This window comes from Myotis nattereri (assembly GCF_964212035.1).
Source record: "Myotis nattereri genome assembly, chromosome: 4".
Classification (NCBI taxonomy): domain Eukaryota; kingdom Metazoa; phylum Chordata; class Mammalia; order Chiroptera; family Vespertilionidae; genus Myotis; species Myotis nattereri.
Genome location: NC_138079.1, coordinates 79103338 through 79119199, shown reverse-complemented (window position 1 = coordinate 79119199; position 15862 = coordinate 79103338). Strand labels below are relative to the sequence as shown.

Below are 15862 nucleotides of genomic sequence, written 5' to 3'. Positions count from 1 at the left end.
TGAGTTTTGGAATTTGCCACCACTACAACCCCTATATATTGTCTGACCCACCCCACTGTACCCAGCATGCCACTCTTCCAGTTGTGACTTCCCATATTGGCTCTGCTGGTGCAGGGCAGTTTGGGCCACAATTACATATTTTAGTTTGCAGATTTTCTCTATTCCTAGTTTAACTGATAATTATAGTTCCTATATGGATTTTTTTAGGAAGATAAGCAAGATGACTGGAACTAGGCTGTCACCATATCACTATAAGAAATTCCTGAGATGCCGAGACCGGTTTGGTTCAGTGGATAGAGCGTCGGCCTGCGGACTGAAAGGTCCCGGGTTCGATTCCGGTCAAGGGCATGTACCTGGGTTGCGGGCACATCCCCAGTGGGAGATGTGCAGGAGGCAGCTGATCGATGTTTCTAACTTTCTATCTCTCTCCCTTCCTCTCTGTGAAAAATCAATAAAATATATTAAAAAAAAAAAAAAGAAAGAAATTCCCGAGATACTTTTTGGAGAGAAATATAAGAAACTGAAAAAAATATAATTAAAACACCTAGTGGCTGTTTTTCAGGTGTATATGTCTTAGCTCTTCTGCTTGGGTGTAAGCCTCTAGGGAACTGATTCTGATACCTCTGTGCACCCCCAAGGTGCACTGCACGAGGTCAACCTTTTATGAACGCTAACAGTCACAACAGAGCCCACTTGACTCTAGCTACGTCCATCACATTTCTTCAGAAAGATGTACAGGGCTCCCTGTACTTGTTTTTGAATTTACACTACTTAAGTTCTAAGAGCTTTCCACATGTGTGTTCTTTTGAGAGGAAAGTGGGGAGGCAGTTACTTAGGATCACTTTTCTGGCCTCCCCATTGCCCCAAAGGATTTGTACTTCCCAGTTACTCCCACCCTAGCTGGTAGGCTGAGCGCTCCCCCGTCTGTAGGCACCATCAGGAATGTGGACAGGGCATGTTAGAGGTGCACTCAGAAGGCTTCTGACTCTGGTGGAAGGATGGAATGCCAATACATATGCTTTCCTCGGGGGCATAGACTCATTCGGCTCAGGCTTCCAGACCTTGGAATTCAGTCCTGGGGATGTTTTCCCCTTAGCCACTCCAACTCTTCCTCCCAACACATACTTACGAAAAGTTTTCTGGCCCTGGCTGGTGTTGCTCAGTGGTAGAACACCGGCCCACTCACCAAAGGGCCATGGGTTTGATTCTGGTCAAGGGCACATACCTGGTTTGCAGATTTGTCCCTGGCCTTGGTCCAGGCAGGAGGCAACCAATCAATTTGTCTCTCTCACACCTCTCTCTCCTTCTCCATCTCCCTCTTCCTCACCCTCTCCCTCTCCCTCCCCCTCTCTCGGCCCCTCTCCCTCTCTCCCTCTCTTCCACTCTCTCTAAAAAGTCAACGGAAAAAAATAGCCTCTGGTGAAGATTAAAGAATAAAAAAAAAGGAAGGAAAAGTTTTCTGTACCAAGTCACACTTTTGTATGGGGAAATCACTTTTTCTTTTTAATATAACTAACTCAAACACCTGTAGTGGTTACATTCTGTTTGGTTTTTGTCTTATGAAAGATCATTTCACTTAATCATTTTATAATATAACTCCCTCCCCTCCTGCCCTCCAGGCTGGGTTTTTGAGATATGGATTAACAGACAGTAGTCCTTCTTTTATTGAAAACACCTGCAAAAAAAGAAAGAATGGAAAAAAGGGAGAGAGGGTAGGAGGAGGGAAGGAGAGAAATTGCTCAAGAGACTCAGAAGAATTCAAAAATCAAAAATAAAAAAAAAGTCAAATATGATCAAAATAGAATCACTGTATAGGGAAGTGGAGCGTTCATTTGATACACAAGAAGCTTATTAAAAGTAGCAGAGACTGGCAGAGAAGGGAGTGCCACCCACACACGTGCACTCACACAGCTTGATGAAGGTTAGAGGACAGACTCTCCGGAACTAGATAACTGTCTCTTCCTTCAGCAGGGCCTCCTTTTGCATTGAGCTCAGTCCTCCTCCAAAACTCTCCAGAATCTCCAGGTGTGGACTCTCTTGAGTCTCCTTGATACTCTGGGAAATGCGTAATAAATGGCACCTATGGCAGGCTTCTTGAAAGAGGCAGATGACACCTAGGGAACAGCACAAGTTTGGCTCAGATTATAGAGGATATCATACTTCATTCCCTAGAGGTCAGAAACTCCCTCCACTAATGCAGCTCCTTCCGGTGTGTGCCTGCCCTCCCTAAGACTCCCCTCCAAGGTGGAGCATTATAGGGACAGAACGAGAAACAGAATGTACCAGAAGACAAGGCATACAAACAGATGGATAAACTCACAGGACCATGGCCAGTGCTGGAAATAACAGTTGCCTAACCATTAGTAGATGAGAAAACAAGGTTTCAGAGACCATAAAATCCAGGCCTCTTGATGCCCAACTTAAGAACCTTAGTAAAATACAAGAAAGGAAAAAGAGAATTGATGTTCATAAGAATAAGTGGAGATACCTTAAATGAATGGTAAATACTGTATTAATGTTAACACGAAAATAAAGGACAACTGTTTTCAACCTTATGGCAGACTAGATACACTCCCACTAAAAACAACAAAAGGTCTAAATAAAATATCTCTTCAAAAATGTCTTTGTATAGATCACCAACTCACACCATACACAAGAATAAACTCAAAAATGCCGAAACCGGTTTGGCTCAGTAGATAGAGCGTCGGTCTGCGGACTGAGGGGTCCCAGGTTCGATTCCGGTCAAGGGCATGTACCTGGGTTGCGGGCATATCCCCAGTGGGAGATGTGCAGGAGGCAGCTGATCGATGTTTCTCTCTCATCGATGTTTCTAACTCTCTATCTCTCTCCCTTCCTCTCTGTAAAAAATCAATAAAATATATTTAAAAAAAAAAAAAAAAGAATAAACTCAAAATGGATAAAAGACTTAAATGTAAGACATGAAACCATAAAAGTCCTAGAAGAAACCATAGGCACCAAAACCTCAGACAACTCTCATAGCAACATGTTTACCGAAACATCTCCTAGGACAGTGGTCGGCAAACTCATTAGTCAACAGAGTCAAATATCAACAGTACAGCGATTGAAATTTCTTTTGAGAGCCAAAGTTTTTAAACTTAAACTATATAGGTAGGTACATTGTTATTAACTTAATTAGGGTACTCCTAAGCTGGCCTTTGCTAAAAACGTCCTCAATCTGATTGAGGTACGTTTGCTGAGGTCAACCCCTTCCAACTCTCCCATCCACACTCGTCTTGTATACTTGTTTCGTCTATCTCCTTTCGTTCATCCTCTCTATATGTCCAAACCATCTCAACATACCTTTCTCAATCCTTGACACTACATCTTCTTTCACTCCACAATGTTCCCTGTACGTGCGTGCCCGCATGTAGTATTTTGTGGAAGAGCCATACTCAAGGGGCCAAAGAGCCGCATGTGACTCGCAAGCTGCGGTTTGCCGACCACTGTCCTAGAACAATGGAAACTAAGGAAAAAATAAGCAAATGGGGCTACATGAAAATAAAAAGCTTCTGCACGGCAAAAATAAATAAATAAATAAAATCAAAATAACAAGTGGGCCCACTACATGGGAGAACATATTTGCCAACGATACATCTGATAAGAGGTTAATCTCCAAAATATATAGGGAACTCATACAACTTAACAAAAGGAAGACAATCCAGTTTTAAAAAATGGGCAAAAGACCTAAATAGACATTTCTCTAAAGTGGATATACAGAAAGCCAAGAGACAGATGAAAAAATGCTCAAAGTCACTAATCATCTGAGAGATGCAAATCAAACGACAATGAAATATCACCTCTCACCTGTCAGAATGGCTACCATCAACCAATCAACCAACAAGTGTTGGCAAGGATGTGGAGAAAAGAGAACCCTAGTACACTGCTGTTGGGAATGCAGACTGGTGCAGCCACTGTGGAAAACAGTATGGAGTTTCCTCAAGAAATTAAAAATGGAACTCCCATTTGACCCAGTAATTCCACTTCCAGGAATATATCCTAAGAAACCTGAAACACTCATCACAAAAAGTATATGCACCCCTATGTTCATAGCAGCGCCATTTACAGTAGCTAAGACTTGGAAACAGCCTAAGTGCCCATCAGCAGATGAGTGGATAAAAAAAAAAAAAAACACTATGGTACATTTATAGTATTAATAGAATGCTATACAGCAATAAAAAAGAACTCTTACCATTTGCAACAACATGGATGGACCTGGAGAGTATTATGCTGAGCGAAATAAGCCAGTCAGAGAAAGATAAGTATCACATGATCTCACTCATATGTGGAATTTAATGAACCAAATAAACTGATGATCAAAAATAGACACAGAGTCATAGAAGCATGAACAGATTGTTGAACCTCAGAGGGAAGGTGGGGGGGGGAGGGGGCAGAGGTCAACCAATGAACTTGTATGTATACTGGTATATGCATAACATATGGACACAGACAACAGGGTGGTGAGGGCCTGGGGAGGGGGGGAGGACAGGAGCAGGCTGGAAAAGGTTAACAGAGGAAAAAGGAGGACATATGTAATACTTTCAACAATAAAGATTAAAAGAGAAAAATGTCTTTATAAATGCATCATCAAGCTGGCATCAGAGCAAAATTTTCTTAGAAGCCAAAACCATAATAAAAATAGAAATTAGAGTGTTAAGCAAGGACACAATTAGCTTTCACCTTGAAGAGACACACTCAGCCCAGGTGACTCTGATTTACCATTCTGTTGGCCATTTGGGGCACAAAAAATAGCAGAAAAAGCCTTCTCAAGAGGAGAATCTAATAAAAGTCTGTCATATGAAACTGGAACTTCAAAGTTACCTGTGCGGACCAAGAATTCATAAATATAGGCTAGTTGTTAAGTGCATTCATAGCTAAATTCACAATATTTATGTATTTTGTTTGTGATCATAGGCTAGTTATGCACCTGTTTGCCAGGCAGAAGCAATGCAAATCCTTTTTTCAGAAAACACTAAAAATACAGGACTATTCAGGTATTTTTATTTCTTCTTGAGTCAATTTTAGTAATTTATATATTTCTATACATTTATACATTTTTATCTGTTTTAAAATTTATTGATATAAAATTATTCAAAATGTTTTCTTAATTTGTGCTGCATCTGAAGTTATGTGCTTTTTTATTCCTAAAAAAAAATGGGTTGTCAAAATTAATGAAATATGGTAGAACATTAAGTATCTTTGAAGTCTCCTTCCCCTCCCCCCCCCACCCCTAATCTGGCTCTTCCTGATACCTTCATCTTTTCTCCCCTCCAGAGCCATTTATAATGAAACTTATGATAACAGTGTTTACTACAAACATATACATTCTTAAATAATATATTATTTAATGTGCAACCAATTATGAGAGTGTTTTTGTAATTCACTATTATTAAAAAGCATAATAAAGAATGTATTTCAAGCAGAAGGATAATGATCTTAGATAAAAGGCCTAAGAAGGTTTGATGAGCAACTAAATTAGTAAATATGTGGTTAAATTTAAACAAACAAATATTAAATGCAGAAAATAATAATACCAAATGTATGGATTTAAAAAAAAAAACAAGAAGAAATTAAAACATTGGACAAAATAGCATATAGCTTTGAGGGGATCCTTTTATTATTTATGTAGAGAATAACTGTTGATTATCTTTCAACTTGGTTAAGTAAGCATTTTAAAATGTCAAAAATAATTGTGTGCTTGCTTAACATTCTAATTCCTATTTATATGTAAAAATGACCACATGCCTTTGGAACTAAAGAAGCTAGAAATATAGTAAGAACTATATACATATAATTCAATCAATCCAAAACAAGTAAGAGATTTGGGAGTAGGAAGGAGGATAAAAGAACTGAAAATACAAATTAAAGTGACAGAAAAAATACAAATATATCAGTAGTCACAATAAATGTAAGTCAATTAAATGCTCTAGTTAAAAGACAATGATCAAAAGACTAGATGAAAAAATTCAGTTAAAAGCTATTTATAAAAGCTATCCAAATCATAAAGACAGCGAAAATTTTAAAGTAAAAGGTTTAAAAAATATAACGGGTAAATATTAACCTAAATGTAGAAGTAGCTATAGTAATATTAGATAAAACAGACTTTACAACAAAGCATTACTAGAAATAAAAAGGATAATGATAAAAAGTTCAATTCCCTAGTAAAATATAACAAGTCTAAATCAATGGGCTTAGATCCTGATTTTAAAAGTTTAAAAAGGAGTAGCAGAATAAATGCAAAAATTTAAGGAGGGAAGTTCAAAATTAGAAGTAAAAATTAATTAATAGAAAACAAACATCAAATATGAAGGTTCAATAAAGCTAAAAGCTGGTTCTTTGAAGACTAAAATTGGTAAGCCTCTGACAAGATTTAAACAATAAACAAGCTTGGTCTGATGTTTATTAAAAAGATAAAAGATTGCATTCAACATGAAAACAGACCTCAAACTAGGCTATAAAGCAAGTCTCAATAATCCAAAAATATTAGGATTATCTAGACCATGATCTCTCATCAAATTGAAATTAGGTTAAAATAATAAACACAGATACAATAAAAATTCTGTGCTTCAAAATTTTTAAAAATTTCAGGGATCAAAGAAGAAATCATAAGGAGAACTAGAAAATATGTGAAATATAACAACAAAAAATACTACACATTTAAAAGCAGAGCTGCAAATAAAGCAATTCTTAGAGGGGAATTCAAGTGTGTGTGTGTGTGTGTGTGTGTGTGTGTGTGTGTGTGTGTGTGTGTTTAAAGTGTTAAGTGCCTACTCAGTTGGTTGGAGCTTCATCCATACACAAAAATTTTGTGGATTCAATTCCCAGTCAGGGCACATACCTAGGTTATGGGTTCAATCCCCAGTTGGATTGCATAAAGGAGGCAGCCAATTGATGCTTCTCTCTCACATCGATGTTTCTCTCCCTTCCTCTCTTCTCTCTAAAATAAATAAAAACATCCTCAGGTGAGGATTTAAAAGGAGAGAAAATGTCAAGTTCCAGCTCTAGTCAGTTTTTCTAAGTGGTGAGAGTGTCAGTCCACAGACTTAAGGTTCAATTTCAGTCAAGGGCACGTACTCGGTTGCAGGCTCGATTCCCACTCCTGTAGAGGCACATGCGGGATGCAACCAAGCTATGTGTCTCACTCACATGGAGATTTCTCCCTCTCCCTTTCACTCTCTTTAAAAACCAGTGGAAAAAATATCCTCTAGCCCAACTGGTGTGGCTTAGTGGTTGAGTGTCAACCTATGAACTGTGAGGTCAGTGTTCAATTCTGGTCAAGGCATGTGCCCTGGTTGCAGGCTCCATTCCCAGTAGGGGGCGTGCAGGAGGAAGCTGATCAATGATTCTGTCTCATCACTGAAGTGTCCCTCCCCCTCACTGAGATCAATAAAAATATTAAATACATATATATATATATATATATTTTTAAATATCCTTGGGGGAAGATTAACATCTCTGAAATGAGGATGTATCTTATAAGCTATAGCATCTTAGAATTATACTTGGCATCAACTTTTCTTTCTCAGTGGTACATAAAATAAGGGTGTACATAAACAAGGGTGTACATAAACATTTAAGAAATATCGCCGAAACCGGTTTGGCTCAGTGGATAGAGCGTCGGCCTGCGGACTGAGGGGTCCCGGGTTCGATTCTGGTCAGGGGCGTGTGCCTGGGTTGCGGGCACATCCCCGGTGGGGGATGTGCAGGAGGCAGCTGGTCGATGTTTCTCTCTCATCAATGTTTCTGGCTCTCTATCTCTCTCCCTTCCTCTCTGTGAAAAATCAATAAAATATATTAAAAAAAAAAAAAAGAAATATGGCTACCTCTTAAACTATATAGTGGAAATATGGGTGTGCAGTTTATTTTTAATCACTATTTAGTACTTATATCTTACAGTTATATTATAAACTAGAGTCCCGGTGCATGAAATTCGTGCATGGGGGGGGGGATGTTGTCCCTCAGTCTGGCCTGCACCCTCTTCAATCCAGGACCCCTCGGGGGATGTCCAACTGCAATCCAGGACCTCTGGCTCCTAACCACTCACCTGCTTGCCTGCCTGATCATCCCTAACCACTCTGCCTGCCTGCCTGATGCCCCTAACCTCTCTGCCTGTCTGCCTGATCACCCCTAACTGCTTGCTGGGGGGCAGGGCCAGCCCTGCAAGGGGCCATCTGCCTACCTGATTGCCCCTAACTGCTGGCCTGCCTACCTGATCACCCCTAACCACTCTGCATGCCTGCCTGATCACCCCTAACTACTTGCTGGCAGGCAGGGCCAGCCAAGGGAGGGGCCATGGTGGTTCTGGTCTAACGGTTGTTATGGTCGTGATGCCGTTGCGTTCTCTGGCCTTTTGTTATATAGGATATTCTTTATTATATATTCAATGTATAATAAAATTGAGTTAAAATAGATTATAATCATACCCTGGCTAGTATGGCTCAATTGGTTGAGCTTCATTCCATGCACCAAAATGTCACCAGTTCGATTCTCAGTTAGGACACATGCCTGGGTTATGGGCTTAAACCCCAGTAGGGGGTGTGCAGGAGGCAGGCTATCGATCTGTCTCTCTCACATTGATATTTCTCTCTCTTTCATTCTCTCTCTCTGCCTCTCCCTCCATCCCTTCATTTCCCTTCCTCCCCCCCCCCTCTCTCTCAATCAATAAAAACACATTTTAAAAAATAGATTATAATCATGGGTCAGGTTAACATAGCAGGCAGAGATAATAGAGCAAAATTAGGACTATAAACCTAGATGGCGATGGTATGTGAAGATAAAGGGGGTAGGGTGAGGAATAGGATCTTAGATTTCAGGATAGAGATAGAGGTAGGACTGGAAAGCCTCAGGAACCAGGATATTATGAATAAGGGAGAGTATGAAAATTTGGAAGAGTCTGATTCTCAAGTCAAGCAGGATAAGAACTGGAAAGGAAAAGGATGGAAGGTCGGGTTGAAGCTCTAGAGCAGTGCTATCAGTAGAACTTTCTATGACAATGGAAATTTCTGTATCTTTACCATCCAGTGAGGTAGCCACTAGACACCGAATAATGTGGTTATTGAATATTTGGAATGTGTCTCGTATGACTGAGGCACAGAATTTTTAATGTTACTTTACTTTAATGAATTTAAGTTAAATAGCACATGTAGTAAGTGATTGCCGTTTTGAACAGCGCAGCTCTAGAGCAAGGCTCCTGAATCCAAACCGAGGGCAGGGAGAGGGGCACCAGTTCCAGGACACTCACCAGCCACTATGAACAGAAGGATACCAAAGCCCAGGACATAGTAAGGCCACTGCACGGAGAACTGGGGCGGGCGGGGCTGCATCCTCAGACTCTGGATCTCCAGGGCATGCAGCAGCAAGGCCAGGAAAGCACAAGTCCCTGCAGGGTCACAGGGAAGTACGCTTCATCTCCTCCTGTGGTTCTGCCTTCACTCCAGCCTTTCCTCGGACTTAATTAGACAGAGCCATGTGGCTCCTGCATGGAGGCTCCTTTCTCTTGCTGGCACACCTTGCCCTCTAGAGCCAATAACTTCCACCCCACATACCTGTCTTGCCCTCTTTTCCCAACTCATCTCAAAGCCCATGTGCCTCACCTCCCTAATCAGAAATCCTTTTCCTGGGTACCCTCCGTGCTCATGACCTCAGCTGACTCAGCCTGGGCCCTCTGAGTGTGATGCTTTGGGTGAAACTCAACCTGATTCTTCCACCATAAGCCTTCCAGCCCTTTCATCTCATGGCAGGGGAAGGCCTTGGTCAACCTTTTAATGTCAGAGGTTCCAGAGGACAGAGATAGTCCCTTCCATTCATTCATCTAAGAAACATTTATATTTTATTTAGATCATATATTTCAATTATATTAGAATTCTATTCTAGACTCTAGGCCAGTCACTGGGATAGAGATGATGGTAAAAGGCCACCAGACAAATGACCCCAATCAATGTGGCAAGGACTATGCTAGCTGGAAGTATGAAGAACAGAAAAGCCCCAAAGAAAGGGATCATAAATACAGAGGGGGCAGGTATGAGGGTGGGCTACTTCATAGAGAAGCCAACAAAAGAGAGGGGCCTTCAAATCCTCTCTCCTAACATCACAGAGACCTCTCCCCTCCCCCTTAACTCCCCCACCTGCCTTTGGAGCCCTCCCCAGACCCTCCCCATGGCTGCCTGCCTGCTCCACACCTGTGAAGAAGCTGATGGAGGCTGATAAAAAAGTTTGCTTCCAGGTCCTTGGAAAGAGCTGAGATGCAAAAGACACCATGGTGAGGGTGGTGAGGAAAGACAAGACGACTGCAAACAGCAGGAAAACTCGGCCGAGGATGATGTAAACTGCAGGGGAGGGAGAGTGGGCAAGTGCTGGGCACCCTGACCCCTAAGGGCAGAGCCCACGAAGCCCCCCAGGTCCTTGGCAGGAATGGCCCCTGGAGCTCCCCAATATGTGGTCTGGGACCAAGGTTCTGACCCTGCCACTTTGGCCCCAAGAATGCTCTCGCCCCATTTTGTTCCCCATGACATGGAAGTAAACAAACAAAAAAATTTAGATGGACAAATGGTGGTTTTTAAAAACAACATAAAATAGCCCAGCCAGGGTGGCTCAGTGGTTGAGCATCAACCCATGAACCAAGAGGTTACTGGTTCGATTCCCAGTCAAGGCACATGCCCAGGCTGTGAGCTTGATCCCCAGAAGGGGCATCGATGTTTCTCTCTCATTGATGTTTCTCTCTATCCCACTCCCTTCCTAAAATCATTTTTTTAAAAAAAGTATTAAAATAAAACCCTGGTGATAAAATTTGTTACACAAGGAAACATGAGGAATCACATCTGTAATGATCACACTGTACAAGTCACTGGTAGAAAGTCAAGATGTTCTGAACGCTGCAGGAAACCCCTATAATTATCCTGGTTAATAGAAGTAATGAAACAGACCCAAAATAGCAGAGCCAGAGTCTTAAAGACAGGGTGTCTTATTCTCCTACTGTTGGCATGATTCAGACCCATGTTAAAATGAGTTTGTATCCATTCCTGAGCATGCAGAAATGGACAGCTGGGGGTAGAACAAAGAGACAAAGGTATTGTTGAAGACCCAGAGTTCTAGAGTCTACCCTTGGGTTAAAACAGTGCTTCTAAACCAGAGACAACCGCCTCCCCCCACCATGGGAGATATTTGGCAATGCCAAGAAGTTATTTTGTTTGCCACAACTAATGCAGGGAGGATTCTACTGGTATCTAGTGGGTAGAAGAGGGGCAGGGCTGTTATTAACCTGTAAGAAACGGGGGAGCCCCCACATCAAAGATTACCCAACCACAAATGTCAGTAGTGCCAAGGTTGAGAAACCCTGGATCAAAGAGCTCACACAGTCTGGCCTTTCTTCCCCAAGGTGGCTCTTCTTTCCTATTACCAGGAGATAATTCCCAGGTCTCCCAGAGTCACCTCTTTTCCAAGACAGACACTTTCCAAGTTCCTTATAAAACATGGTGTCAAGTGCCTCCTTGATAATGTGGTACCCAGGCCTGAGCACAGTATCTGCAGAGCTGCCACCCAGAGATGGACAGGTGTGTGGCCAAGGGGACAAGTGGAGGCTCTGCTAACCAGGCTGCTCCCCTGACTAGGAGTGGTGCCTAACGGGTGCTGCCTGGATGGGCCAATGGCAGCCTGAGAGGTGGCAGAGCCTCACAGAGGAGGGCAGGATCCCACCCCCCCCATCACATGTTGGGCTACTCTTTTCCCCAGAAATAAACTTTGTTGCTCCTGACACATTGGCTCCTGACTCTGGTGTCAGCCTGGCATTATTAACGTCCTCCCAGCCGCCTACTTTCCTTTAACCCCCAAGGAGTGGAGACTCAGAGAAAAATGCCCTTATGGGCTTATTAAAGCCTGTTGTCTGTCACCCCCAATTCCTGCAACAGCCCCATCTCTCCCCCAGTCCCTGCCTCCATCTCTCCTTACTGGATAAGGGTCGAGGCTTCCAGCACTTGATATGAAAGCAGTTCTCAAACAGGCCACTGTAAAAACACTTCACGGGACTCCTCATTCACAAGGCGCACCCAGAAGGGGAAGATGGTGACCAGCAGTATGAGCAGGTAGCCCAAAGCAGTCAAGGCGGGGGCTATGGCCCATGTGAAGCCCTTTATGTTTTTGTCCTCTAAAGTCAGTATCACCTGTGTAAGGGAAAAGTGAGGGCAAGAGGTGGGCGCACATACTCCCAATAGTCATGTGGTACAAGGAGATAGCATTTAGGAAATGCGAGCACATATGTGAGGCTCAGTGAATGCTGATCTCTTTGCCTCAATAGACTTAACAGTCTTACAGACCTCTTCAGTGGACCTAAAATAGCATAGACCTTTTCTGCCACTGACTCACCGGATGACCTTAGGCATGTAGGGTCCCCTTTCCCACCTCTGTAAAATGAGGAGGTTGGACTACGCTGTCCGCAATCTCTCCTAGCTCTAAAGTTCTAACCATTCAATTGTTATTACCCACAGAAGAACCTCTCCAACGCCCTCTTCAGTCAGCTGTTTGCCTTTTGAGATTTCAGAATGAGGACCAGGGGGAGGTAAGACCAGGTCTGAAGTGCCCTTACTCAGTGACTGGCCCTTTTGCTTCAGGATGCTGGGTTTAGATGGGAAGGGGTCCACCTGGCCAGGAGGAGCCATCTGCAGAAAAATGAGCAGATCACATGCACAGAGCAAGTTTTGCAAATAGTTTAAAAGTCTCAGAGACCTTCCTGAAGCCCCAGGTATCCTCTAGGCCTGGAGGTCAGGCCCTTAGTTAAGGATCCCTCATATCTTCTCCTTGACCACCACCTGTCATTAAAGATGCCTTCTTTTGCCCTGCTGGTGTGGCTCCGTGGTTGAGCGTCATAGACCTATGAACCAGGAAGTCATGGTTAGATTCCCAGTCAGGGTACATGCCAGGGTTTCAGGCTCCATCCCCAGTTTGGGGTGTGCAAGAGGCAGATGATCAATGATTCTCTCTCATCGTTAATGTTTCTCTCTCTCTCTCTCCCTTTCTCTCTGAAATCAATAAAAAATATTTCTTTTTAAAAAAAGATGCCTTCTTTTGAATGAGCACCTGAGATGTAGACGATAAGAACTGGCTGGACTTGGCTTTAGAAGCCCTCGACTGTCATCCCTGCTCTATCACTTGCTAGCTGTGTAACTTCGTGAAGCTTGCTAAAACCCTCAGGAGTTTGGGTCTCCCATTTGGAAGAGGGAGGATATAATGCCCGGTGGGTCACTGGGAGGGCAAATGAAATACTGCGTACTGAAGGGTCAAGCACAGTGCTGGGACTCAAGTGCTTGGTTAAAGGGGGAGGGGGAGTAGGGGCAGGAGATGGGCTTCTCCTAAAATTCAAATATTCCTGTTGAAAAAGGGGCTAGTGGCCATTCACAGTCTAAAGGAAAATGTATTCAACTAGTCTGCGTTCTTCTCTGCCTTTGCCAAGCCTGGCAGCCCTGAGGAATGAGTTTTCCCCAAGGTGGAGAGGAACATGTGGAGGAAGGAGAGGAGTTGAGTAGGAGCTCGTGGTGCTACAGGGAGGGAATGCCTGGTCAGAATGTATCCAGATAGCACTGTGATGACCCTGCCCACTTGGTGGTGCAGAAGGGAGGCTTCAGGAGGAGAGAGAGACACATGACAAGGGAGATGAGGGGCACCGTAAGACAACAGAACAGCTCTTCTTTCCAAGTCATGCCCATAGCCAGGCCTGGAGACTCCTGTATAAGCCAGGCAGTGCTTGGCAGCACCAAGGATTCAAGCTGTGCATGATGGCTACTGAAGACAGGGTCCTCGGAGTGAAGGTGCTGCTCTTACCTCTCTGCATCCTGTACAAGCACCCTTGCTCATCCTCACGCATCTGGGCCTCTCCATGGTCCTCAATACAGACACCCCTCACTGCAGCTGGGACCAGGAGTGTCTTTGAGACTTTGAGAACTGTTGATCACTATAGAAAACAAGTCTAGCCCTGACCAGTTTGGCTCAGTGGATAGAGTGTCGGCCTGCGGACTGAAGGGTCCCAGGTTCCTTTCTGGTCAAGGGCATGTACCTTGGTTGCAGGCACGTACCTTGGTTGCGGGCACATCCCCAGTAGGGGGTGTGCAGGAGGCAGCTGATCTATGTTTCTCTCTCATTGATGTTTCTAACTCTCTATCCCTCTCCCTTCCTCTCTGTAAAAAAAATAAAAAATATATATTTATTTTTTTAAAAAAAAGAAAAAAGAAGACAAGTCTAAAGGCAGAGGACAGAGGTGTGGGTGCCCTCCCAGCCTTCCCACCCAACTATGCTGTTTATAAATGTTTAATGCTTTGGAAACATTCTAATGTGCTTTCTCTTCCTTTCTGTCACTTACCAGTTTCTCTTCTCCCCACCTGAAAGAATGTTCCCTCTCTCCAAAGCTACCCTTTTGATCTCCCCTCCACCCTCCATGTCTACTGATGAGTCGTCTGAACTTCAGGGCCTCAGTTCCCTTTGCTTTACAATTATGGAATAGGTGGGACCAGAGAGTGCTGAGTCCCAGCTATAAAACTCTCCAGGTAGGAGTCATGGCGACACATTGACCCCCATGTTCTGGATGAGATGGAGTACCCTGGACATTTTCATCTGATAGTCTGTACCCCTTCCTGTCTATTCCCCAAAACCTCAACTTGTCTAAAACTGACCTGAGCATAGTCCCTATTTCAGTCATCCTCTCCATCGCCCACACTATAGCCAGGAGCTCATGCTGGCTTCTCCCTTTCTCTCATGCTCCCAGCTCATCAGCCTTCCTTGTCTTCTCAGTTTTCACAAAATTTCCCAATCATGCACCCTTCCTGCCCCCACACCCCTCGTGTCTCCCTCTAGTCCTGGAACACCTCCTCCCCGCCCCCCCCCCTCGCCCCCCGCAAGCATCTGCAGCTTCCATGCCTGGGGTCCTTCCCTGAGGGTGCCCTCTCTGCTCCTCCAGACCTTCTCAATCCCACCTCTCCTGCAAAGCTCAGCTTGATCCTGTCTGTCCACTCCATGCAGACCTCCCAGCTACCAACCATTATCCACTCCCTCCACAAAAATTAACTGTGCACTTACTGGACGCCCCATGCCCATTTTAGGCCAATGGGAACAATACAGGAGGGGGTGGGGGGAAGGCCAGGAATTTGCAGGCTCTCGGTAACTACTGCAGAGAGAAACAAATAAACACATTATATTGGCACAGTACTTTCCTCTCCCCAGCCTGGGGTTACCACAGGCCACCCAGTGGTCCACCTCCTGTCTGCACTTCCCACCCCACGCAACCCCTCTCCTACCCCCAACCTTGCTCTCCAGTGAGGTGGGCCTTGTTCACCTTTCTCTGGGGATAGGCCAGGGTCCCGTGTGCATGTGAACAGCCCTTAGTGCTGAGATTGGACACTTTTGGAAATGCACTGATATAAGCCAGACTCGACCACCGACATTTTAACACAGCGGGGATTTGTAGAGCCCTTTGTACTGGTGAAGAAACAGAGCAGGAGAGCAGGCTCCACTGGTCCAGGGTCCCACCCTTAGTCGGCGAGGACCAGGGACCAGAAAAACACGTAGCTGCCTCTCCCGCTTCGCCAGCCCCTACTGGCCAGCAGTTCAGCTCAGTGATTTACAAATGTGAAATTTAATGGAACCCAAGATTTTCTCTAAGAGCTATCTATGTTCAGGTGCATGTGTGAGAACGGGAGAGAGAATAGCAGAAGGATGGCCATATTTTATTTTGTAAGGGCATACAAAAAACAAACAAACCTGTCATCTACTATCATTGACTGTTTTAATTATTTTTAAAGGACCTCAGGCCCTAGCCAGATTGGCTCAGTGGATTGAGCATCAGCCTGCAGACTGACGGGTCCCA

At 43.9% G+C, this 15862-nt stretch overlaps 1 protein-coding gene across 1 annotated transcript; it reads right to left on the bottom strand.

Annotated features, from left to right (window-relative positions):
- Positions 1-1819: 1819 nt before the first annotated feature.
- Positions 1820-15087, bottom strand: TMEM225B (transmembrane protein 225B; the record flags this gene model as incomplete). The annotated part of the gene is given in 6 exon segments (XM_081089773.1): positions 1820-2114; positions 9260-9397; positions 10110-10343; positions 11962-12025; positions 12027-12173; positions 15076-15087. Coding segments are annotated over 6 exon segments (765 nt in total). The 3' UTR covers positions 1820-1944.
- Positions 15088-15862: the final 775 nt, after the last annotated feature.